This window comes from Montipora capricornis, chromosome 10 (genome assembly GCF_036669925.1).
Source record: "Montipora capricornis isolate CH-2021 chromosome 10, ASM3666992v2, whole genome shotgun sequence".
Taxonomy (NCBI): Eukaryota; Metazoa; Cnidaria; class Anthozoa; order Scleractinia; family Acroporidae; genus Montipora; species Montipora capricornis.
Window position 1 is genome coordinate 31,147,478 of NC_090892.1, and position 22,500 is coordinate 31,169,977.

A 22,500-nucleotide genomic window follows, 5' to 3' on the forward strand; every position below is an offset into this window, starting at 1 on the left:
AGCTAAAAAGCCAATTGAAGACAAAGGACTCAAAAATAACCTGTTATCTTGAGAACAAATTCTATGACAAAGCCAAATTTTACATGAGAGAGAAAATACAAAACCAGCTTGGACTTACAAATGACCATCGATCGGAACCATGCAGCCTACTAACGAAATGGGAAACCAAAAAAACGGCATGACCATGAAACACGGGGCACCAAGAACGCCGACTTCACAAGGCCTAATGAAATAATTATAACATTTCACACGGCAATCAATACAACGCCCTACCAAGCTGTGTTTGGCATTAAACCCCACAGAGAAGTATCACGGGACAAAGACACAGAGGTGCATTCTGAAGACCGCTCAAGAACCTAAGCAACTTAACACCAGCCAAGTCCTTCAACTTGAACATTATGAACATACATTTAATGAGGAATGCCAAAGAAAATGACAAAAAATATGTGACGGTCAAGCACAATACAACGAGAAGATGATCAAACAGTGCAACAAGAAAGATGAAAAGAAATGCAGTGAATGTAGAGTTGGTGATGTAGTATCAATAAAAATTGATAAAGTTGACAATTAGCTGCTCCATTTCATCCTAATATGCTTTTGGGCAAAATTACACAAATTGAAAATAAATATGCGCGAGTAGTACTAAATTTGGAAAAATTCATTCCCTTATTTCTCCAAATAGGTTAATGAAGTTTACTGCCACCAATCTTCAATTTGATTACAAGAAAGAAATCTCTTTTACTATAGCTTGTAAACATGCAAATCTTCAAAACAATTGATTGATTTCCAATTTGATACAAAAATTAATAAATGTTGTCAAACAATGTTACATTATTTAACAAATGAAGTTAATGTTATGAGTGACATGGTTTATTTCCTTTGTTTTGTAATAAGACTATTTTATCCAATACAATTCTTTCTTTTTGCTTTTATTAATCTATTTATCTCTTTGTTTACAGTATGACATTCACCCTAACCATACATAGCTAAAAATAATAAATCAGTGCTTAGGCCTAATCTGTAACTGTGGCTGAAAAACATCCCTTGGTTGAAAATAAAAATTTCAAGCTTGACCCTATACCTCTCTAAACCTAACCCTAAATCCTAACCCTAATGAACAACCCCTTGTGCTGAAAGAGAAAACTTGAGACTTTAAGACTAATACCAGACAAAACACATACACACTGTTTGAATGAAATCTACAAATGTACATTAAGTTGTCAGGTAATAGAGAAAGGAGAACAAATACATTACTCTATTTAAAGCATAAAATTCACAAGGCAAACACTATTTGGACTCAAATCACACTCTACCTATTCACAATAAAAAAAATAAAACCAGTTTCAAAAAAATAAAACCAGTCTTAAAAAAATAAACCAGTTTCAAAAAATCAAACTGATTCGAAAATTGAACCATAACATGTATAACATTGTACTAGAGCATAACTACATGTAGTCAACTTTAGTAGTGCATGAGCAGTCAAGACATTGCGGTTTGCAACCTATTGTAAGTGACTACATCATGAATCAAATAATAATTATTATTCCTTTTTTATTTATAATTTTACCACCACAATGACCTCTTTTACATAATTTACAACTTGTATTTCTGGATAATGTCCTCTTCTCTCACAGTGCTAATACATTCAAACTCCTCTCCTAAACATTAAGCTGTATGTGTGGCTGTCTCCCTTCCTAGCAATGCCTTATGGCACTTCAAGCACTTTGTTCTTGGCGGGGCACTTTTTGTCGTCATGCAAATGGCCCCTTTTGTCACATGTAATTAAACATCAGCTTTCTTGCTTACTCTGAGTAGCATTCAGCGTTGATTTCCCATTAAGATTTTCATGCAGTACTAAATTCCCACCTGCCTGTTGCTTGAAAGGTGTAAACAGTGCAACAAGGCAAATAAATGTTCAGTGATTAGATTCCAGAACTTGTGGCTTCTACAAATCTTTTATGATCTGCTCTTTTCCATTATGAAACACTGTTTCCCCTGAGATTAGAAGTATACTCTTCTTAACCACCAGTTTGACACACTTTGCTTTTCCAATGATGTATGCAGCTCATTATCTAATGTGGTTGGTAATTTTTCAAATTGAGTTATAAGACTTGCATCCAGCCAGTGCTTCTCTTCTTCAGCTAAACCAAAGTTGTTCCTCTCTTTGTTTACGATTCAGTGTACATTAAAGAAATTAAGGTGAAAGCAATAGAGAGGATAAAAGAGAAGAAAGTACAACGTGATCCAAGAAAATGTGATGGTCATTGGTATGTTGTTCAGGTAATTAACCCATTCACCCTCAAATAAAATCGTCTGTCATTAGAGTAAAATCTATTAGTCTCACCCTCAGGAGGAAATTGGTTTAATTTAATGTAAAAAAGATAGAAAGTGATGGATGATTAATTCTAATTATTATCAAAACAAACAAACTGCCCTTTGTAAAACAGCCTTTTTGAAGGCCAAACAGGAAATGCGCAGGATGAAATTGCATCTGCCCCCCAGATTCTAATTGGCTGCAGAGATGTCAAACAACTTCACTCCGCCAATGAGATCCTGAAGATACCATTTCATTGCCAGGGTTGGTGCGAATTTTGTGGACGAGTTTTTTTGCTCTCTTCTTTTCTCAGTTTTTGCTGTTGTTTAGCTGATCGTATTGTAGCAACAACTTACTGTACCATACCATAGTTTCATGCTACACCTCTATGAAACATTTTTTTCTTTTGTTGCTACTTGTCCTCCAAAAGTCATGTAGTTGTCCTATTGACATGTACATGTAACAGACACAATTGCCAATTGAAAACATTTTACCACATTTTTGTTTTTCGATGAACAATCAGTAGTACAAAATCATGATATTTGTTTCTAATTATGCCACTCAACAGGATGGGGATCTGCAAACAAACTCATTTCAATAATTTCAAAAAAAGAAAGATTGAAAATCAATCCATGAACTGCATTAACAGCTTTATCAGCTACATGTAGTCCATTGAGATGGTTTTAAAAATGTCAATGTATGATATTTGATCTTCCCTTGAAGTAGTACAACAAGTAAAAAAGTATTTTGATGCCAAAAGGTGCAAACATACATTCTGTTTATGTTTATATAGAAGTTAAAGTGAATAGTTCTTACTGTGGAAGCTAGAAAATCTGGCTAATGTTCTGAAATTTAAGGAATCGTTAAGGGAACTAACCCTGTTTTCTAGGTGTCATGGTGTGATGAAAGAACAGAAACGATATACAGAACATATGAAGAGATGTTTGACTTTCAATGCAAGGTTGGTCAACCTTTTTTGAATTCTTTATAGTGTAATAATATTGCCTCCTTCCAAGAGTATAGAGAGACTGGGGAAACCCTGGTGTCAATATACAATCATACTCAACCCCATGAGAGAATGGTCATACATCAAGCAGGGTAGGATTAAGGTTATGGTTGAGTAAAAAGTTATTAAGAAAGTTATTAAGAAAGCTCATTAGGTACAGCAGTGGTGATCTAGCCTGAAGATCCTAGGTTCAATTCCCACCCTGGTCAGAGTTTTTCTCTGTCCTTGTGAGGGCCCCTTTCCATCAGTAGGGCTAATGCTCACATGGTTCATATGGGTAGAAAACTAGCACTTCACTTCACCCTCCAATAGTTAACTCTGTTGAAAAATGTAAGTGCTACACAGCCAACATGACCTGCTCTTGTCTTACCTTGTAGCTCAGTCGGTAGAGCAGCGATGATCTAACTTGAAGCTTGTGAGTTGAATTCCTACCTTGGTCAGCGTTGTTCTCTGCCCTTGTGTGGGCCCATTCCCATTAGTAGGGCTAACGCTCACATAGTTTATATGGGTAGAAAACTAGCACTTCACATCACCCTCTAATAGTTAACTCTATCGAAATATAAGTGCTACACGGCAACGTAGGTAAAAAAAAAAAAAAAGATGTAACACTACAGGAAACAAATAAATCGTGAAGACCATTAATTTTGACGTTTTGCTTCAGGGCGAAAATGCTAAACCACTTTTGAAAACCACCTGAGATTAATCCGCATTAAGTTGTTTTCACTTCTTTTTGTTCAGTTAGTCCTTAATGAGGGTTTATGTTGCTTTTCGTTAATGATACACTGTACCTGCCTTAAGTGCATGTAAGTTACCATGCCAACAACAAAAACAAAATCAAAAGGCACTAACAAACCTCCGGTGTTATGTAGGGAACCTTGGTTTAATCACAAGCCCTTGTTGTTTAAACAGTCACTCCCGAATGAGTGTCCCTTTCAATTATTGTCACCAAAATGTAGCAAAATTCAGGACGTATACAAAACATGGACCCCAGGTCCATGGACCACTCCTTTGGACCCGGTCCATGGACTACCCCTGTGGACCACCCCTCATTTTGCAAAATAACAAGCACAAAAATTCTAAAATTAAACGAGACTTACCGGAAGTCGATGTTTGATTGGAATTCTTTCTCGTCACCAGTCAGGAAGAAAGCAGTTACATGAGAAATATGCGCATGCTAGCAAGTCAATCTTGAACACGCGCGTGTGCTGAAAGGATGAGGAACGAAGTAGTCGGTGGGTAGCCCACGTGAGGGAGGGCATGTAACTCCTTCGTTCCTGACTGGTGACAAGAAAGAATTCCAATCAAATATCGACTTCCAGTAAGTCTTGTTTAATTTTAGAATTTTATCTCGTCCCCAGTGTTAGTCACTGCGGAGCTACATGAGATTAGAACGTTCAGTTCACGCAAGCCACCAAGGTAGTAGAGTCGATAGTAGCGGAGTACAAGAGTGGTTGATAAATGTAAAACACACTTAAGTATGGCGAGGATAAGTGGGGTACATTAAAAACATTTAATTGTTTTTTTTTTTTTACAACAACAAGGATGGCCAGGGCGACTGGCCATGAGAGTAATATACTTTCTTAAGTGGAGCTATTGTTAAAATGCACTAAAATATGGCTGCCAAGGCTGGCTTGCACTGGTTTGTTATAGTATCTAGCAAAGGTCCCTGCATTGGACCATCCGCCAGCTTTCAAGATGTCCTTGAGGGTTAAATCACTTTGCGTGCTGTATCAGGTGGACGCTGATCTGGCACTGTTTCCGGAGAAACAGGTAGTGTCCACTCTGGCCTCCTTTAACACGGCCATAGCCCATTTGCTGGCTGTAGATATTGCCACCAGTTTGTGGGGCTTAGAGCAGCTGATTAGCAGCTTGGAGTGTTGCCCGCAAAGCGGTTGGGTGTGGGTTAGGTAGGTTTGTAGATGGGATACAACACACAGGGTTTTATCCTGGTTGTACGCGATCAGTTCAATTGGCTGGGGATGTTTCAGATCGAGCTCAGATGCTGGGCCCAACGTTTTAAGGTATAGTAGGCAGTACAGCTCCAACATCCCAAATCCTGTTGTAGCAAGGAAGAGAAGGTTTAAGCTCAAAGACTCCCTTAAGGAATCTGACTTCTAACGGGTGTGAGCCAAAGGTTATATTGTTAGGCAGCACCAACACAGATGAGAGCACTGAGCAGGCCGTGTTGATTGCACTATATCCTAAACCTGCGCTGAACAGAGTTGCCAGGAAGTCTATTCCATTTTCCACTGTTGCCTCGAATTTGCCAAGTCCTTTAGATTGGCATTACTTTTCCCAGCGTTTGAGGTAGGTCTGTTATTGTTTGCTGGTGCCAGAGCACCAAGATGCCATTATGATGTCTATTGCTGTCGGGGAGATGTTATGGTTGTTCAGTTGTTCCTGGATAAGAGGCAGACCAGAAGACTGTTACTTGAATTTCTAAATGGCCTTGGATTTGAAGATCCGGAAAAGAAATTTGAATTGCAGAGAGTACATCGTTTTGGAAAACTTGTCTCTGGACCGATTATAGCAAGATTTCTGCGTTACCAGGATCATGAGATGGTATTGAGAGCTTCGTTTCAGTTTCGAGACCCAGATATTAAAGTCCTAGAAGATTATCCCCAAGAAAATATCGAGTGCAGACGAAAACAAATGTCGAAGTTAAAGGAAGCAAAGAGAAATAGTATGAAGGTATATTTTAGTAAAGCAGAACGGGACAAAGTCTATATCAATGGTAAATTTGTTCCAGTGTAATATTCTGTTTGTTAAGCTATGCGCTTTCAATTACATTTCTGCGGTTTAGGGTTATTTCCAAATAAATTGTGATTTGATATCGATTTGGCGGTTAGGAGAGAGCTCTGAATGTTAGATGGAGTTTAATTTGTTCCATCTTTCATTCTTAGAGCTGGATTATGTGTTTATTCGTTTATGTGTGTTTTCTTGTTGTGAATTATTCTGTTTTATTTCAGTGGGAGGTTTGTTTGTAGCATCCACACTATTGACCTTTAAGCAAAGAAAGTTCTTGTTTGTATTTAACTCAAAACAATCAGGAACAAAGTTAGTATGGTTCTTAATTTCTTCAAACTCCACTCTTTTGTTGAGAATTCTAGCTTTTAGATTTGGAGTTTATTGTTTATGGATGTTAAAATCTTGTCAGCTGCTTTAAAAATAGTTTCTTTGAATGTAAGGGGAGTTAGCAATTTTAAAAAAAGACGCACCATTTTCACATGGTGTCGCAGAAAGAATGCAGACGTGAAACACATTCAAATAAAGCAACAGAAAATCAATGGCAACGTGAATGGGGCAGAAAAATGCTTTTTTCACACGGTAGTCTAAATTCATGTGGTACCGCAATACTGATAAACAACAAGGCAAATTGTACAGTGCTTTGTACAGTTCCAGATCCTTTGGGATGCATTATTATTTCTAAAGTTCAAGTTGATGATAAAGTATATCTACTTGTCAATATTTATGCACCAAACAACAATCCATTTTTAAAGAAATTGCATACTTTGCTTCAAACTGAAAATTTAGATTCCGAGGAGAACATTATTGTAGGCGGAGATTTCAGTTGTCCTTTAAACCCAACTTTAGATAAAAGAGGTGGAATAATGATACCAAGGAAATTGGTAGTCAACAGTATAGAATGCTTACAAAGTGAATTAGATCTTGTCGATATCTGGAGAGTTTAAAAATCCTCAAACAAAAAGTTACACTTGGAGCCAAAAATCACCTGTTATATTATGTCGTCTAGATTTTTGGCTTACTTCCAATAACCTTAAGTTTGTGATTTTGTAAATTCCATTGATTATCCCTGCAATAAGAACTGATCATGCGGCAGTTAGTTTAAACCTCTGCGAAATTGGAGAGGCAAAAGGACCTGGCATGTGGAAAATGAATGTATCGATCCCTATTAGATGATGAAGAATATTTAAATTATCTGAAAGTCAACATACCTAAATGGAAATCAGATGGGGAAAAAGAATTATCAGATAAACATTGCGTGTGGGAGTGGATTAAATACAATATTAGAATGCACGCTATCAGGTACTCTAAAGAAAAGGCTAAACAGAGAAATGACAAAGAAAGGACGATTAATCAGGAATATAAGGAAGCTACCTGGCGTTTTGAAAAAGATCCAAGTGATTACAACAGATCTCGGTTAAATGAAATTAAAGAGAAACTGGAATTATTTTATGAAGAGAAAACAAATGGAATTATTGTATGTGCAAGAGCTCGCTGTCATGAGCACGGAGAAAGAAGCACTAAGTACTTTAATGTGAACTTAGAAAAGAGAAATCATGTTAAAAAACACATCAGAAAATTGGTAATTAGCAGCGCTATAACAACAGATCCATACCAACTACTTTCTGAACAAACAAAGACTTTTATTGCAACTTGTACAAAACAAAAGTGATAGACACGGATTCCATCAAGTCTTTTCTAAACAATTTACAGTGTAAGTATACCTCAATTATCTGAAGAACAAGAAGTTATCCTGTGAAGGCCAGATCACCATAGAAGAATGCAAAAGGATTTTAGAAACTTTTGAAAATAACAAGTCTCCAGGAAATGATGGAATCCCAATTGGGATCTTATTTGTCAACAGTTCATTAATTGTGTTAATGACTCCTTTATAAAGGAAGAAATGTCTAATTCCCAAAAGCAAGCTGTCGTTACTTTAATAGAAAAACAAGGGAAAGATTACACGCTAATAGAAAATTGGAGACCCATCTCTCTGGTCAACGTTGGCTCTAAAATAATCTCGAAAGTGATTGCTTCAAGAATTAAAAATGTTTTACCCTATATTATTCACAGTAATCAAACTGGTTTTGTCAAAGATCGCTATATTGGTGAGACAGTAAGATCGATTCTTGACATCATGGATTTCACAGAAAAAGAAAATATACCTGGTTTGATGATTTTTATTGATTTTCATAAAGCATTTGACACTTAAGGACGTTCGCGCGAAAATGTTCTAACATTGATTTTTTTTCTGCAAATTTTACCATTGAAGAAAGATGATGAGCTAGTGATGTCAGAAATGTAAAAAAAATGGGGGGTCACTGACTTCGTTTTGGAGAGAACTTGCCCGGAAGAACACCCTAAATCTGAACAAATACGGCTTCTTTAGCGAATATAAGGCCACAGTGTCTGTAAGCCCAAAAAATATTGCAATTACATCTTTGAAGTGAAATGTTCTCTACCAAACTTTATTTACATGTAAGTGGACCCATCAAGTGAATTCAGTTAACTGTTGAGGTTCCTTAAAGAACAAGTGCGCATTTAGTGACCATAGTTTCGTGTGCCTTGCAGCTGCAAAATGGCAGGATTGCATGTCCCGAGGACAGAAATCTTGAATTTTTTTTAACTTCCCACATTGATTTTTTGTTCATTTTTGGACAATGTGGAGATAATTGTAAATAAAATCTGTTTCAGAAAAGAAAAGTAGGGGTCACCGAACATCCAAGATCGTTAAATCCAAGCAAAGCTATAGCAATGGCCATCTGCCCTATCATTGTTCATCTTAGTACTTAACGCGCGCACTCGATGCATGACGTGGCATGTGAATTTGCGTGTGCTGTAAGGATGCGCAGTAGCAATTGGCGCGAACGTCCTTCAGAGTGGAACTTCTTGTGTAACTGTCTAGACGCCTTCAATTTTGGCCATGAATTTAAGTGATGGTAAGTACGTTTTATAAGAATATTCAAAGCTGTGTGATAAAATAATAATGGCCTGTCTTCAGAATACTTTAACCTTACACTTAGGCAAGGTGACCATTTGTCTCCTTATCCTTTTCTTTTAGCTTTTGAGACCTTAGCAATTGCCATTAGGGAAAACGAGGAAATAAAAGGAATTGTTATTGATAAACAAGAGACCAAATTATTACAATATGCTGATGATACTACGGTGGTTCTCTCTGATACAGATTCATTCTATAAACTTTTTCAATTGTTAGACAAATTTAAAAAAGTATCAGGGTTAAAGGTAAACAGTTCAAAGACAGAGGGACTCTGGATAGGATCTTTAAAAGGAAGTGAAATGAAACCACTTAGAATCAAATGGCCACTAGATCCTATAAAAGGACTGGGGATCTTCTTCTTGTACGATAAAAAATTGCTCTATCTGAACTAAACAACTTCACAGAAAAACTTGACAAGATAAAAAAAATTCATTAACATCTGGTCCTCTAGAGGATTAACGAAGGTTGTGTACGTGGCGTCTTTGTTACCTACCCCTAAAAATATAATTAAAGAATTAAACCATTTGATTTACAACTTGTTATGGAAAGGTAAGACAAAGTAACTAGAAAATCTGTGATAAATGATTATGAAGAAGGAGGCATCAAAATTGTTGATATTGAAAGCATGATTAAATCTCTCAGTCTTGCTTGCTTGGCGATAATTCTGGCATATGGAAAAATTATTTAGAATAATTATTCTTCCGAAAGAAAGAGGTGGTCTGTTTCTTTTTAATTGCAACATCATCAAAGACTTAACTATCATGCAGTTCTCAATTCTACATGGAGTTATTGAAATGGTGGACTGAATTTCGGAAAGATAATGTGGTTGAAACTAATTGGCTTTATACCGAATTTGGAATAACCAGGAAATAAGAATAAACCACAAAGCAGTCTCTTATAAAAGGTACTTTGAATTATGGAATTCAGATAGTGGGAGAACTGCGTTTTAACATTGATTGTTATGAACTAATCGCAAAACACATACCGAAGACGAATTTTTTGGAATGGATCGGTCTTCAATATTGTGTACTGCTCGATCTAAGGAATGCCTATTATAATCCAGATTATACAGCCCTAAATCCCTCTTTTAAAATTGACCGCGACCTTTCTGATTTAACTAAAAAGAAATCAAAAGACTATAATTACTCTCTTTTTGTTTGTTAAAAGGCTTGCTTTCCAAATAACACAAGAAAATTGAAGTGTGAATTTGCAGTTGCTTTTGAGCCATATGTCAAGGCCTTTCAGTTCAAAGTATTGAACTCTATACTCTATACGAATTCAAAACTATACAAAATTGGGTACGTTGCAGATGATCTATGTTCTTTCTGCAAACGAGAATCAGAAACAATGCCGCATTTTTTTTATGATTACTCTTATTCAATTACTTATCTTTGACAAGATAATAAGATTATAATCGGTCTTCTAACACCAGAACTTCCCTTACTTAACTATCTGTTACTTATAGGAAAAATTTATCTATGGGCATTGGGTGTGTAGAAGGAATAAAGAACTTCCAAGTATACAAGGTTTTCAGTCAAAAGTTAAATTAAAGTATGAGACTAAAAATAATAATTTACATAATTATGTTTAGGAAGAAGTGGGCAATATACATTGTAAATACTACATGTAGAGGTAGTTGAATAATTTAGAATATGTCAGGCTCAAATAAGTGTGATTTTGCTAGGTAAACTTGTTCGTGAGTGTGAATTAGTTGTGTTGTATTGTAGGTCCTGTTTATTATGTTTAGTGAAGTAGTTAAGTATTGTAATGAAGCTTATGTAAATAGTTGTGTGCAATGCAATCCAAAAAAAAAAGGGAGAGATAGGGGTTTGTGTAGAGGGTGGATCTGATTGGGGAGGGTCGGTAGATGTAGCAGGGATCGGCTTGGTGGGAGTACAATGCTTTTGCGGATCGCCATTTTTTCCACCAAGCCTGTGTTGGCCAGTGGGGAAGGATACATAATTATGCCTGTGGCCTTGCCCTCCTTTCTTTTCTTCAGTACTGCTGCAATGATACTGAAAGGCGGGAAAGCATAATAATTTTAGTACAGACCAATAGATTGTAAAAGCGTCCACTGCCTTCGCCCCTGGGTCAGGTCAATATGCCACGTATCGAGGAAACTGAGCATTTAACTTTGAGGTATTTTCTATCCTCTCTTGTGATTGGGACAGAGAAGTCAGCGTCTTGTAGATCGATGGAGGCCATAAAGCAATCTTTCTCGATCAAGTTTGTAATTGTATGCAGGGTGTCCATCTTAAGGTGGGCTTTTGCTGCATACAGGTTTAAGGATCATTATATGACTGCCATCCTTCTTATCTCTCAAAAATATGTCAGAAATTATTTCTTTGTCACTGTGGTCTTTGACTTCAAGAACTCCTTTTGAGAGCAGTTTGTTTGTCTCACCAGCCAAGGATAATTTGGATTTCCCTTTCAGATCTCACCGATTTCGGGAGATAATGCTGAATTGGCTTGTCACAAAACTCAATGGACGTGCCCATTACCGTACATAATAATTATGTCTTTATCAGATGTAATTCCCTTCCAAGCATCTAGGGAATGTGATATGTTTCCGGCCTGAAAAGTGTCGCAACGACTTTGAAGGTAAAGCCGGAGTGTGGCTTCTATAAACAAAGGGAAATCACTCACCGAATTTTTTAGTTGGATGTTGAGTTGTTGTATTTCTTCGGCCTTTCTTTTGGCTGTGGTCGTACTTTTTCCGTACCTTTGAATGGGGATCCTTCCCCGAAAAATGCTGCCGGTTTGCAGACCCACTTTTGTAAGCGTTGCTACGCCTGTTAGGCCACGAGGAGTCTCGGTGAATTGGTCTGTGGTCGTGCTTTGACGAGCCGACGGCATTTCCAATGCGATTTGTTCCTTTGGCATCCCGTAGCTGTTTGGCGAGATTGTCGCCAAAAAGATATTTAGTGGAGGCGGTGACCGTCTCAGAGGAGCAAAGAGCGTGGTACGCTGGCTTAAGGGCTGGCTTTAGTTTTTCTTGTCTTAAGTGGGACAACTCATGGGCAGCATGCCCAAGAAAGGCTACAACATCGACGTTGTTTGTTATTGTCAAAAAAGGTGAAACCTTTAAGGTTTGTTATTGTCAAAAAAGGTGGTTCGTCGGCGTTTCATCCGTAGTATCAACATGGAGAATTGGAAAAGTGATCTAAGAGAATGCCTACAAACACAAGATCAGCCATCTGATGTCAACACTGCTGTTGTCATTGTGGATGTCTCCTTATGTGCGCTTTTGGATAAACATGCTCCTGAGGTCACTCGTATTTCAGTACTTTGACCAAATGCTCCGTGGTTTAATTCACACTTACAGGAACTTAAACATATGAAACGTCAGTGTGAGTGTAAATACATTTGTACATGTTTGGAAGTTCACCGTCAGATCTATCATGAACAGTGTGTTATCGACTTAACAGAGATAAACGCTGCAAAATCTGATTACTACCACAATAAGATAATGGAGAAGGATCCAAATCAGCTTTTCCATCTTATTGATGGTCTGTTCCACGTCAAGAAAGAGAAACCATTACCAAGTTGTAATAGCACTACTAAAATTGCATAACAATTTTCTCTCTTCTTTGCCTCTAAAATAGAGAAGCTACGCGCAGACGTTCCAATGCAGGTACAGTACTGTGCAAAAGTAATGCAAGTGAAATGCGCGAATTTCGTTCTTTGTCTTTGCGAATTTTCATCGAAAAATCGTGCGAAAATTCCAGGGACAATTCAATGTGTTTCGAGCGAAATTTTGTTGGGCTTTCAACACCTCACCGAAAATTCGCGATCAATAATGTTCTTTCGCCATTAAGTACACGAAATTTCGCTAAGCACAGAACCGAAGTTCGACAATGATTGAGCAAAGTTAATCACGTAATTCATCCAATCGATTGTCATGTAATTTACATGAAATATATTTTGATAACTGTTGTATGAACTGTGTGCCAAAGCTTGCTGTATTTACTTGCATGTATCGATCACTGATTAGAAGGGAATTATAACACACTACAAACACAAGGTTTCTTTCATCATGTGCATGTAAAATTTGCTAATTTTGCACTCTTGAATTCAGCTTTAGAGAAACTTACATGCTACACATGATCGAGCTCTGAGTTGGTTTTGGGAACAAAGGCAGAACACTCAAGGAAAACACTTTGCCAGCAAATACTTGAAATTTCGTTTTGAACAGAGCCGGAATTCGACAACACGTCGAGCGAAGTTCATCACATACATGTAATGGTTTCAATCGAGCGGTCATGTAAACACCAAATATTTTCTGATAACTAATTGTGACTGCGTGACAGATCTTGCTGTATTTACTTACCATTCATTTGAAGGATAAAAATCACAGCTAACACAACGTTCCTTAAATCTTAGGGATCTAAATTTTTGAGAACGTAAGCAACTTACCCTACAAGTTGTAATTATTCCATATGCCACAAGGGTGAACTTAGTTTGTTCCAGGAACAAAGCCAAAACACTCCAGCTTGGTGCAGTTACATGTAAGTCCCTTACATGTACGCAAGTAGTCACCGATAAACCCTTCAACACTGATGGTCGAATTTGTTAACAAAAGCTCTTGTGAAATGCTCTTTTTCTGAAGCATTCCGTGATCTTGAAGCATCGATCAGAACAGGAAGATCGTCATGCTTCACGAAGCCAAATCCTTATCTAATTCCAACCGCTGATCCAGTTCATGAAGTAAAACTCAGCAGCTGTAATGCTGCTTCTACAGAAAGAATATTCTCGTAGTCACTCAAACTTGACATCTTAAGAAAGCAGCAAAATCAATGCTGTACCGGGAAGCCTATACTATCTGAGTTTTTAACTAATTTAACAGTACCACACATTTAATGAGAACACATGTTTTATGAGTCAATGAGTCATGAGTTATGAGTCAATGAGACAGTCAATATAGCAATAATTTGTTGATTAAGCCTAAGCCCTTGTTTCAGTGATTAGGCCTAAGCGCTCTCTGAAGTTTAAGCTTTCATTTTATGGTTTAATTAACTGCACTAACTCGTTGACTCATTGACTCATTGACTCATGACTCATTGACTCATTGACTCATAAATACTTGACACTCACATTTAATATGCTTTGTATATATGTATATTTTAAATTATTATTTTTTACTGTTTCAATTTATTAATTATATTATTATTTCATTTTTATATCTATTCGAAACATTGTAAAGCGCATCGAGGTCTAGGTTGCGCTATATAAATATGTTATTATTATTATTATTATTATTATTATTATCAATTCATTGAACTGTAATGATGTGTTTTTGGGGTCATTTTTCATGCCCAAGAGTTTGTCTGTGGCCATAACCGTAGCAAAAGTTGTTTTTTGCAGAACTTGTTGAAGGTTTGCCATGCGGAGATTGGCTTTCCTTTAAGCCGCATTTAGTGGAGCCCACATTTCAGGGTTCACTCGTGTGACAGTAACCTCCGTACAGTTTTCCGGTTGCAAGTATTTCTCTAGAATTGAGGTAATTTTCTCGGGAACAAGTTTTTCGGCCTATCGCTTATTTGCAATACCTGCCAGCTGTTTCGTGACTTTGGGGTCTTTTTTCTTGTCACTGAGGAGGCCTGCACTTAGGTCGGTGAGCAATTCATCATTGACATCTGTTTGGGAGTCTGTTGTTGCTCCCAGTTCGCTGCTGTTCAACAGAAGCTCATTTACGTCTTCTTCCGATGCAGTGACGCTAATAGCGTCTACATGGTCCTTTGAAGTCTTGTGCCTGGGTGAGGAATCTTCCACAAAGTCCAAAGAGGACACACTGTGGCGCCGTTTTTGGCCTTTGGGCCTTGAGCCCGGTAGGTCACGATTTTTCCGTGCATCGGGGATGGAAAGTTGTTCGCATATTCAACCTAAATAAGCGGTCAACTTTCCGAAGTCGGCACTCAAATTCAAAACTGCAGACTGCATGTATATTAAGTTCTTGACCCGGTGGGTCGTTTTATAATTTGGCTCAGTGGCCCGGAATTTCGCCCAGTGGGCGTACGGGTGCAATCATTTCAGTGCTAGGTTGTGTGTCTTCACCCGTGCTCGTCATAGCGTGAAAGCTTGCTAAAGTGAAGAAATCGTTAGAGTCACAATAACAAAGTAAGAATTTGCAGAGTTAGTACTTACAGTGTACGTACGATGCTAGTGTTTTCTAACCAGGAAATACGAAAAGCGTTGAAGCTTGTAGCAGGATGAGAAATGTGTCTCAACTGACTCGCAAGCTATCATGCAATTGACTTGCTAGCATGTGCATGCTTCTCATGTAGCTCTGTAAGACTGGGGACGAGATAGAATCTTTTGACAAAAGAGGCAGCTGATCTTCACACTTACAGTGTATCTGGACAATGTAAGCAATTGTCTCTAATTATAGACACCTGAAAAATTCAGTCGGCTTCAATGGGATTCAAAGCCATGACCTCTATGATGCTGGTGCAATGCTCTACCAACTGAGCTTTGAAGCCACTCAGTTGGGAGCAAGTCAATTTCTTGGGCTCATTTGTTCCGGTGAAGGATTCGATGAATGTAAGGAACTTATATTTGAAAAGTGGTTTGTACGTGGTACAAGTGTCTATAACAGACTATTGCTTCAAGCAAGTTATATTTAGATTGAATTTCCTGCTAATGAGACTCCTGCAGGAGCCTGATGAACAATCACAAGAAACTAACTTGATGTCATATCGTCACCGAACAGGAATTGTCTTTGTCTCTTTGCAGAAAAAAAGTAGTCTAAAAATAGATAGTACATGGGCTCCTGGTCTGTAAAAATATTGTGACATAAGCCTTGTCAGGGAACTGTTCGCCGTTAGTCACTGGTTCCTGCTTAAATTTTCCAGATAAGTGCAAGGATCACTTCTCTCTTGACATGCAATTAAACTTTGTTCGCGTAGGATATTGTGCTATGAGTATTTTGTGGCTGGACTTACTGAAGCCAGTGAAATTCAATTATTAGCATCTGAGAGAAAACAGTTGTGTCGCGAGACCCAGGAGAATAACAAAAAACACTTGATAAGCTATGGGAACAAATTTTATTTGCATAATTAATGTTAATTCCTTGAAGGCTTGATAACAGCGTACTACGTACAAAATCCTATTAACCAATAAAAGCGGCATGAATGCACAAAAGTTTGTTTACTACGGCTTTCATTCTTGCATCTTTCAATGCTTTCTGGCTTCACGAATGTGTTTGAACTTTGTCAACACGAGAGAGGCGTGACTGTGATTGGACGACTGAGTCAGTGCAGTCATGCCAGGAGACCCAGGGGCATAAAGAAATTTGCGGTTGACAAACTACATGTATGGTCCGCCACCCCGGTAAGGGTCAGTTTGTTATCAGTGGTTGAGGATGTGGCCACTTTGGTGCTAAAGCACCGCCCTTGGATGCAATATTCACTGCGTGACGTTGCTCGGAGGACTGCTATTGCGTTGATGGTGGGTTGAGATGAAAGTTCAACCTTTGTCAATTGATTCTTATGTGAAATTGTGACCGTGGGAATATTTGACTCAAATTGGTGGCACCTGAGAATTTAGTCTCCAGCTTTGGGATTTTATTATAACTGTTGACAACCAGGAAATTGAGAACTCTCTCAAATCGCGTCTGATCTGGAAAATAACCTCACAGGAAGGAAGGTATCCATGATGGCAATAAGGTTAGGCTTTTTAATTGAGATTATTTTCATATAATTATCTTCTTAAGCTTTTTATCTGGATTCTCATACAAATCCTTATGTTTTTGTCGGTCATCCTCACACTAAGCTTGGGGCGCCTGTGACCACCTAAACGCTGTCAAGATCAACAACTCCAAAATTCATGTCAGCAAATTCGGTCCAACCTCATTCATTGCTAACGAGAGAGACTGGAAACAAAATTGTCCCTTGGCAAGATGACTGACAGGACCGATCGTGAGGTGACACAAGTTGACCAAAATGGTACAAATAATAGTCAACAGAGTGAATTTTTTACAGATTTAGATGAGTTATTGAGTGAATATGAGTGACATTGAAATACCGGAAACTTTGACTATTTGTTTGGAAAATGCAGTTCAAGCTTTGAAAAATGTATTTCACTTTGTATACCACTAACAGGGAAGCAGTTCTGGAAATGACCAGAAATTTTCAGTTGATGTTTTGGGACTGCTCACAACTGGCCATATTTTCAGTACGTTCAGCAAATAGAGTAGATACCCAGCAAGTTGGAAGGTCAAAATTTGACACAAAGGAAGGGACATTGGTTGCGCTCTGTTCTCTGTGTTTTAGCTGGGAGGATATGGCTCGTATGTTACTTGTCTCGCGCTGCCTTAACCACTTGTCACGTTTTAGTGGCATCACTGTTGAACAGTTGGATAGCAAAATCAGCACTTTTATGAGTGAACATGGCTGTTTATTTGGAACTTCAATGGTTTTGGGCCATTTGAGATCGGGGGGTTTAAATACACAGCAAGAGCGGGTTTTCAAATGTCTTGCTCGTATGTTTCCCTCATAGTGTCAGGATACGTTGGTTTCCTGGAAAGGAGGATGAAGGATAATAATATTATTAATAATAAAAGGAAACTAAAAGAAAAGTAACAGAAAGTTGTAATGTTTACAATGTAACTTTTTGTGAGCTTAGAGTTAAAATCTTTTTTGGTTTTCTGAGGGAGGCTTATTTTAGCAAAACACTAGGAAGGCATTGTGAGTTCTGGTCTGCATCAGTCAGCTCTTCTTGTTTACACTACGTGACTACATGTCTTGATAACGGCGTTAGCTCTGGTTCAGTAGCAGCCAACCCCACTTACAAAATTTCGATCTCGTATACAGCCAGTTGACACCACTTTTTCTTGGACCAAAATAAAACAAGAACACAAAATTATACTTCTTGATATTAATGGTTTTTTTCTCCATGTTCCTTATATTTTTTAGTATTATTATTTTTAATTCAGTCGCCTGGAGTGAATACACCGCATTCACGTGGGAAAAACACTCGATTGATTGTTTAAAGTCTGCAGTGTCCCTGTTCAAAGAGATGTGTTAGGATTCTGCATTTGATTAAAAAGTGCACTTGACAATCAATGCCCTTTGAATGTGAAGAATGCTCACCTTCCAATAAACAGTGTTCTCCACAAGTCACAAGTTTCAATATTTTAGGTTTATTTACCGGTAATCACAATCTTGCTTGATACAGTCTTTACTCTGGTGCTTTCAATCACTGCAAAAATCCCACGCTATAGAAAACATTTTTAAATTTACATCAAGGCCCTTGATTACATAGGAATTTCTGGTATCTGTCACTCTCTAATTGATCTGTTCTTCATAATACCCTAGAGATTTAAGAAACGAAACTGACAATCACGCAATCAACGACTATAACTATATCTATGTGTATTTCCAAAACGGTAGTCCAAATGCCGTGTAGTTTTCTCTGTTCACGATTAACTTAATCATCCAATAATTTGTTAATGTGTTGAATGTTTGAAGAATTTTATCTTTTGGGTTTTGGTGATGTTATTATTTTTATCCCTTTCTTTTCTTTTTTTTTTTTTTTCATCACTTTCTTGTTATAGATGGAATTTGGTGGAGGTAAATATACAAAACAATATATTCCGTAAACGTCCATGTATAAGCCGCACTTTTTTTCACAAAATTGAAGCCATAAATCAAGGGTGCGGCTTATCCATGGATACATCTGTGTTTGGAGTTTTAAAAAAACCTAATTAATATTCATACAACTTCTCAAGATCTCATTAAAGAAACATAAAAGAAACTGAGAGCATGATGTTGCTGTTGTTCATTGGCTTTTTAATGAGTGGTGGCTCCTAAAAGAGCGAATCTTGCTCTCCAAGAGTTCTTTCAAGCGAGTAATTTTCGCTTTACTCAAACAAGTAAACACCAACCTACAAGGAATCTCCATTCCTCCGCACAGCTGTTTGCAGTGACGTCTTCAGCCAGTCGCTTCCACACATATCTTTCCGCCACATGCGATAAAATACCACAAAATTCGCGAGTACTCGCGAGGTAAATGGCCGACTGTTTCCTTGTCCTTGACCACCTTCTCGGAAAATTTATCGACTGCATTATCAAGCTCCTGTTCTGCATGAATATTTTCGCCTATTGCGGGTACATCTTTATCGCTGGTTTTCACTCACACGATCAACAGCCATGTTTTTCAACGAAAGCAAAAGGAAGCGTTTGCATAATAATAGAGTTAAATTCCGGGAGGATTTGGTCAGGGCACCAACATGGCCGCCTTTTCTTTGTTTAGGGGCACCAACATGGCGGTCGTGACGTCATGTGAAAACCGAGAGTAGATGTGGTCATGATACCTAGGCCCTTGCCCAGACTCCTCCCCACATTTAAAGCTTGGCTACTAAGCACTCGTTCGTTTTGTTTCAATATCGAAGGAATTTCAACTTTATGGTGAAACCTTGATTGTTTGTCCTTGTTGGTTTATAGCAATAGAACATTACTGGAACTTTAAACTTTATTGTATTACATTTTTTTCCAAAATCTGCGCTTCTAAATTCGGGGTGCAGCTTATCTACGGATGCAGCTTATACATGGACGTTTACAGTAGTTAGAAGTCTAAAAAAATCACTTTTAACTGGAACCAAAAAAATGTTTTATTTGGGGCAGAGGGGTATCATGTTAACACTTCGAAGACGTTTCCGTTTAACTCAACATTTATTGAACTATAAAACAGTCAACACATGTTTCTCGCTCAATCCTTTCTTTTCCACAAGGTATCCTACAGGTCCTTTCCGGCACATGCGTGACTTAATGCATTCACATGACATCTCCCACCTCAATTTTCTTTGACTTAAATAAAAGGGAACAAACGCATCATAAAACTTGAAAGAATACAGAACCACTAGCTTAAGACGTCTCAGATATAAGACATAAAATGTCTATCAGTCAAATCAAACCGTCTTTAAATCGAGAGGGCTTTCTAACAATGCGACCGCTATAAGTCCTAACTTATGTTAAACTGGGCTTTTCACATGGCTCCATGTCAACATCCAACTCTTGCTCATTATGCACTCTTCTGGGACTCTTCACGGTGCGCAGGTGTCTGCGGTTCCTACGCACCATGCCTTTTGGTGTCTGGATGATGTACGACCTAGGAACCGGACTTCTTGCGATGACTTGCCCAGGTGTCTTCCATAGTTTTTGCTGATCTAGCTTCACACAAACTGAGTCTCCTGGCTGTAGAGGAAGAGTACACCATGCCTCTTGTCAAAGTGTCGGCCATAAGCGGTTTTAGTTTCCTCATCCTTTCTAGCAACTGCTTCTTGGCTTGGTAGAACCTGCTTTAAGTTCGATTGCCATGTACTAGGTAGAAGGGTGGGAATTTCTCTTCCCGTCATTAGCTGGTAAGGACTTACACCAGTGGCGGTACAAGGTTTTGCTCTGTAAGACATAAGCGCAACAAAAGGGTCACGCTGCCTCACTATTTTCTTGGCAATATGAACTCCACTTTCTGCCTCACCGTTTGCTTGTGTGTAATAAGGGCTAGCAGTGACATGCTTGAAGTCATACTCTTGACTAAATTTTCGGAACTGTTCTGATGAAAATTGTAATCCGTTGTCACTCACAATTTCTTCTAGTACTCCCCATCAGGCAAAGATGTCCTTCATCTTATTGATCACAGCATCACTGGTAGTACTGGACATGAAAGCAATTTCGGGAAATCTTGAGTAATAGTCAATGACAACTAGAAACTGCTTCCCTTGGTGTTCACACAACACTCTCTTTGGAGGAGACGTTGGGATGAGTGGTTCCTTTCTCTGACTAGGTAAGTTCTCTTGGCAAAACTCACAACCTGAAACTTTGCTTGAATGTCGCGGCTGATACCAGGCCACCAAACGGACATATTAGCTCTCTCACGACACCTAGTCATGCCCTGGTGACCATCATGGATAGGTTCCAATACTTCAGACCGTAAAGAGGAAGGTATCACGAGGCGATTATGATAAATGATCTTGCCATCCACTATAGAGAGTTCACCACGTACTGCGTGATATTTGCGTATTTCTTCCGGTACATCTTTAGCATACTTTGGCCACCCACTGACAGTATAATCGAGAATGCGCCTCAGTTGTGGATCTGATGCAGTAGCGCACTTGATCTGTTCAATCTTCTCAGGTGATGCAGGTCTTTCCATTTTGGCTGCATTGACATACGCTTTGACATCTTCTTGTGTGTCTGTGTGTCTTGGACAGGGCTGCAGCTGCTAGAGGATTTATTGAAAGAGTACCAACGGCTTATGATTGGTCAAGAGTTGAAAGACTCCAGACTAAATAGATAACGAGAAAACTTCTCACATGCCCACACCGATGCTAACATTCTTTTTCAATTTGGACATACTTCTTTTCTGAATCCGTTAAGGTACGAGACACAAATGCAACAGGACGTAACTGGTCACCATGCTTTTGTAGAAGAACATCGCCCAGTCCATAGCTGCTTGCATCTGCACTAACCACTGTAGGCTTGTCGACGTCATAGAAAGCTAGGATAGGTACTGTCAGTGGTAACCATGGCTTTGACCTTGTCGAAGGCTTCTGGCTGTTGATGGGACCAATTCCAGGCGCTATCACATTTAAGTAATTCAGTCATTGGAGTGATCACATGTGATATGTTTGGTAGGAATCTTCCAAGGTAATTGATCATTCCCAGCACTTGACACAATTCTGGTACATTACGTGGTTCAGAAAGTTCTTGAATTCCCTTGACTTTGTCTGGGTCTGGTCTAATCCCTTCTTCGCTAACAACATTTCCAAAATAGCATATCTTAGGCTTTCGGATTTCACACTTCTTCTCGTTCAGCTTCAGTCCAGACTTTTCAATGGTCTCGAACAATGTCATTTTGGATAGCAGCCACGCCTTTCTGATCCTTGAGGAGGTTGGTCATTCTTTTCTGTAAAATTTCTGGAGCAGACGTTATCCCAAATGGTAGCCGTCAGAAACAGAAACGGCCACTTGGTGTGATAAAGGCTGTCAGCCTTGAGCTTTCTGGGTGTCAAGGTATCTGCCGATAACCACTTGATGTATTCTTATTAAAACACCTTAGCTCCCGCCAATTTTGGAGCAACATCTTCCAAAGGAGAAAGAATGTATCTTTCCCTTTTAAGAGCAAATGCCCACAAAATTCAAATATAGTGCGGTAAGAGTTGAAAATTTGTATTCGCCCTACTTTTGCATATAAGTAGGCCTCAGTAAAAGTAAAAACGCCATGCGTTTTCTTTCCTTAAATATTTCGGTATTTCCGAGAAAAACAACATTTTCAATTTCACGCCATGGCATCAAGTTAACGAGTCCCAACCGGGCTGAAAATCGACCATTTTCATCCGATTCACGTGTCGCATTGATTGAATGCAGAAAAGTTGTAATACAACCAACTTTTTGCATAACTCTTCCTTGTCGAAAAAAGCACAATTACAGGAAAATTGGA

General features: G+C 38.4%; 1 protein-coding gene across 9 annotated transcripts in view; it reads left to right on the forward strand.

The window, feature by feature from the left end:
• LOC138019970 (zinc finger CCHC domain-containing protein 14-like) overlaps window positions 1-22,500 on the forward strand; it is a 129,106-nt gene that overhangs the window by 26,462 nt on the left and 80,144 nt on the right. For all 9 annotated transcript variants that reach the window (XR_011126281.1, XR_011126278.1, XR_011126280.1 and 6 more), the window contains exons 3-4: window positions 2,180-2,280; window positions 3,204-3,275. Coding sequence is in view for 5 of the 9 variants with exons in the window: in XM_068866950.1 (XP_068723051.1) it covers window positions 2,180-2,280; window positions 3,204-3,275 (173 nt within the window). In the remaining 4 variants the exon portion in view is untranslated. The remainder of the gene's footprint in view (window positions 1-2,179; window positions 2,281-3,203; window positions 3,276-22,500) is intronic.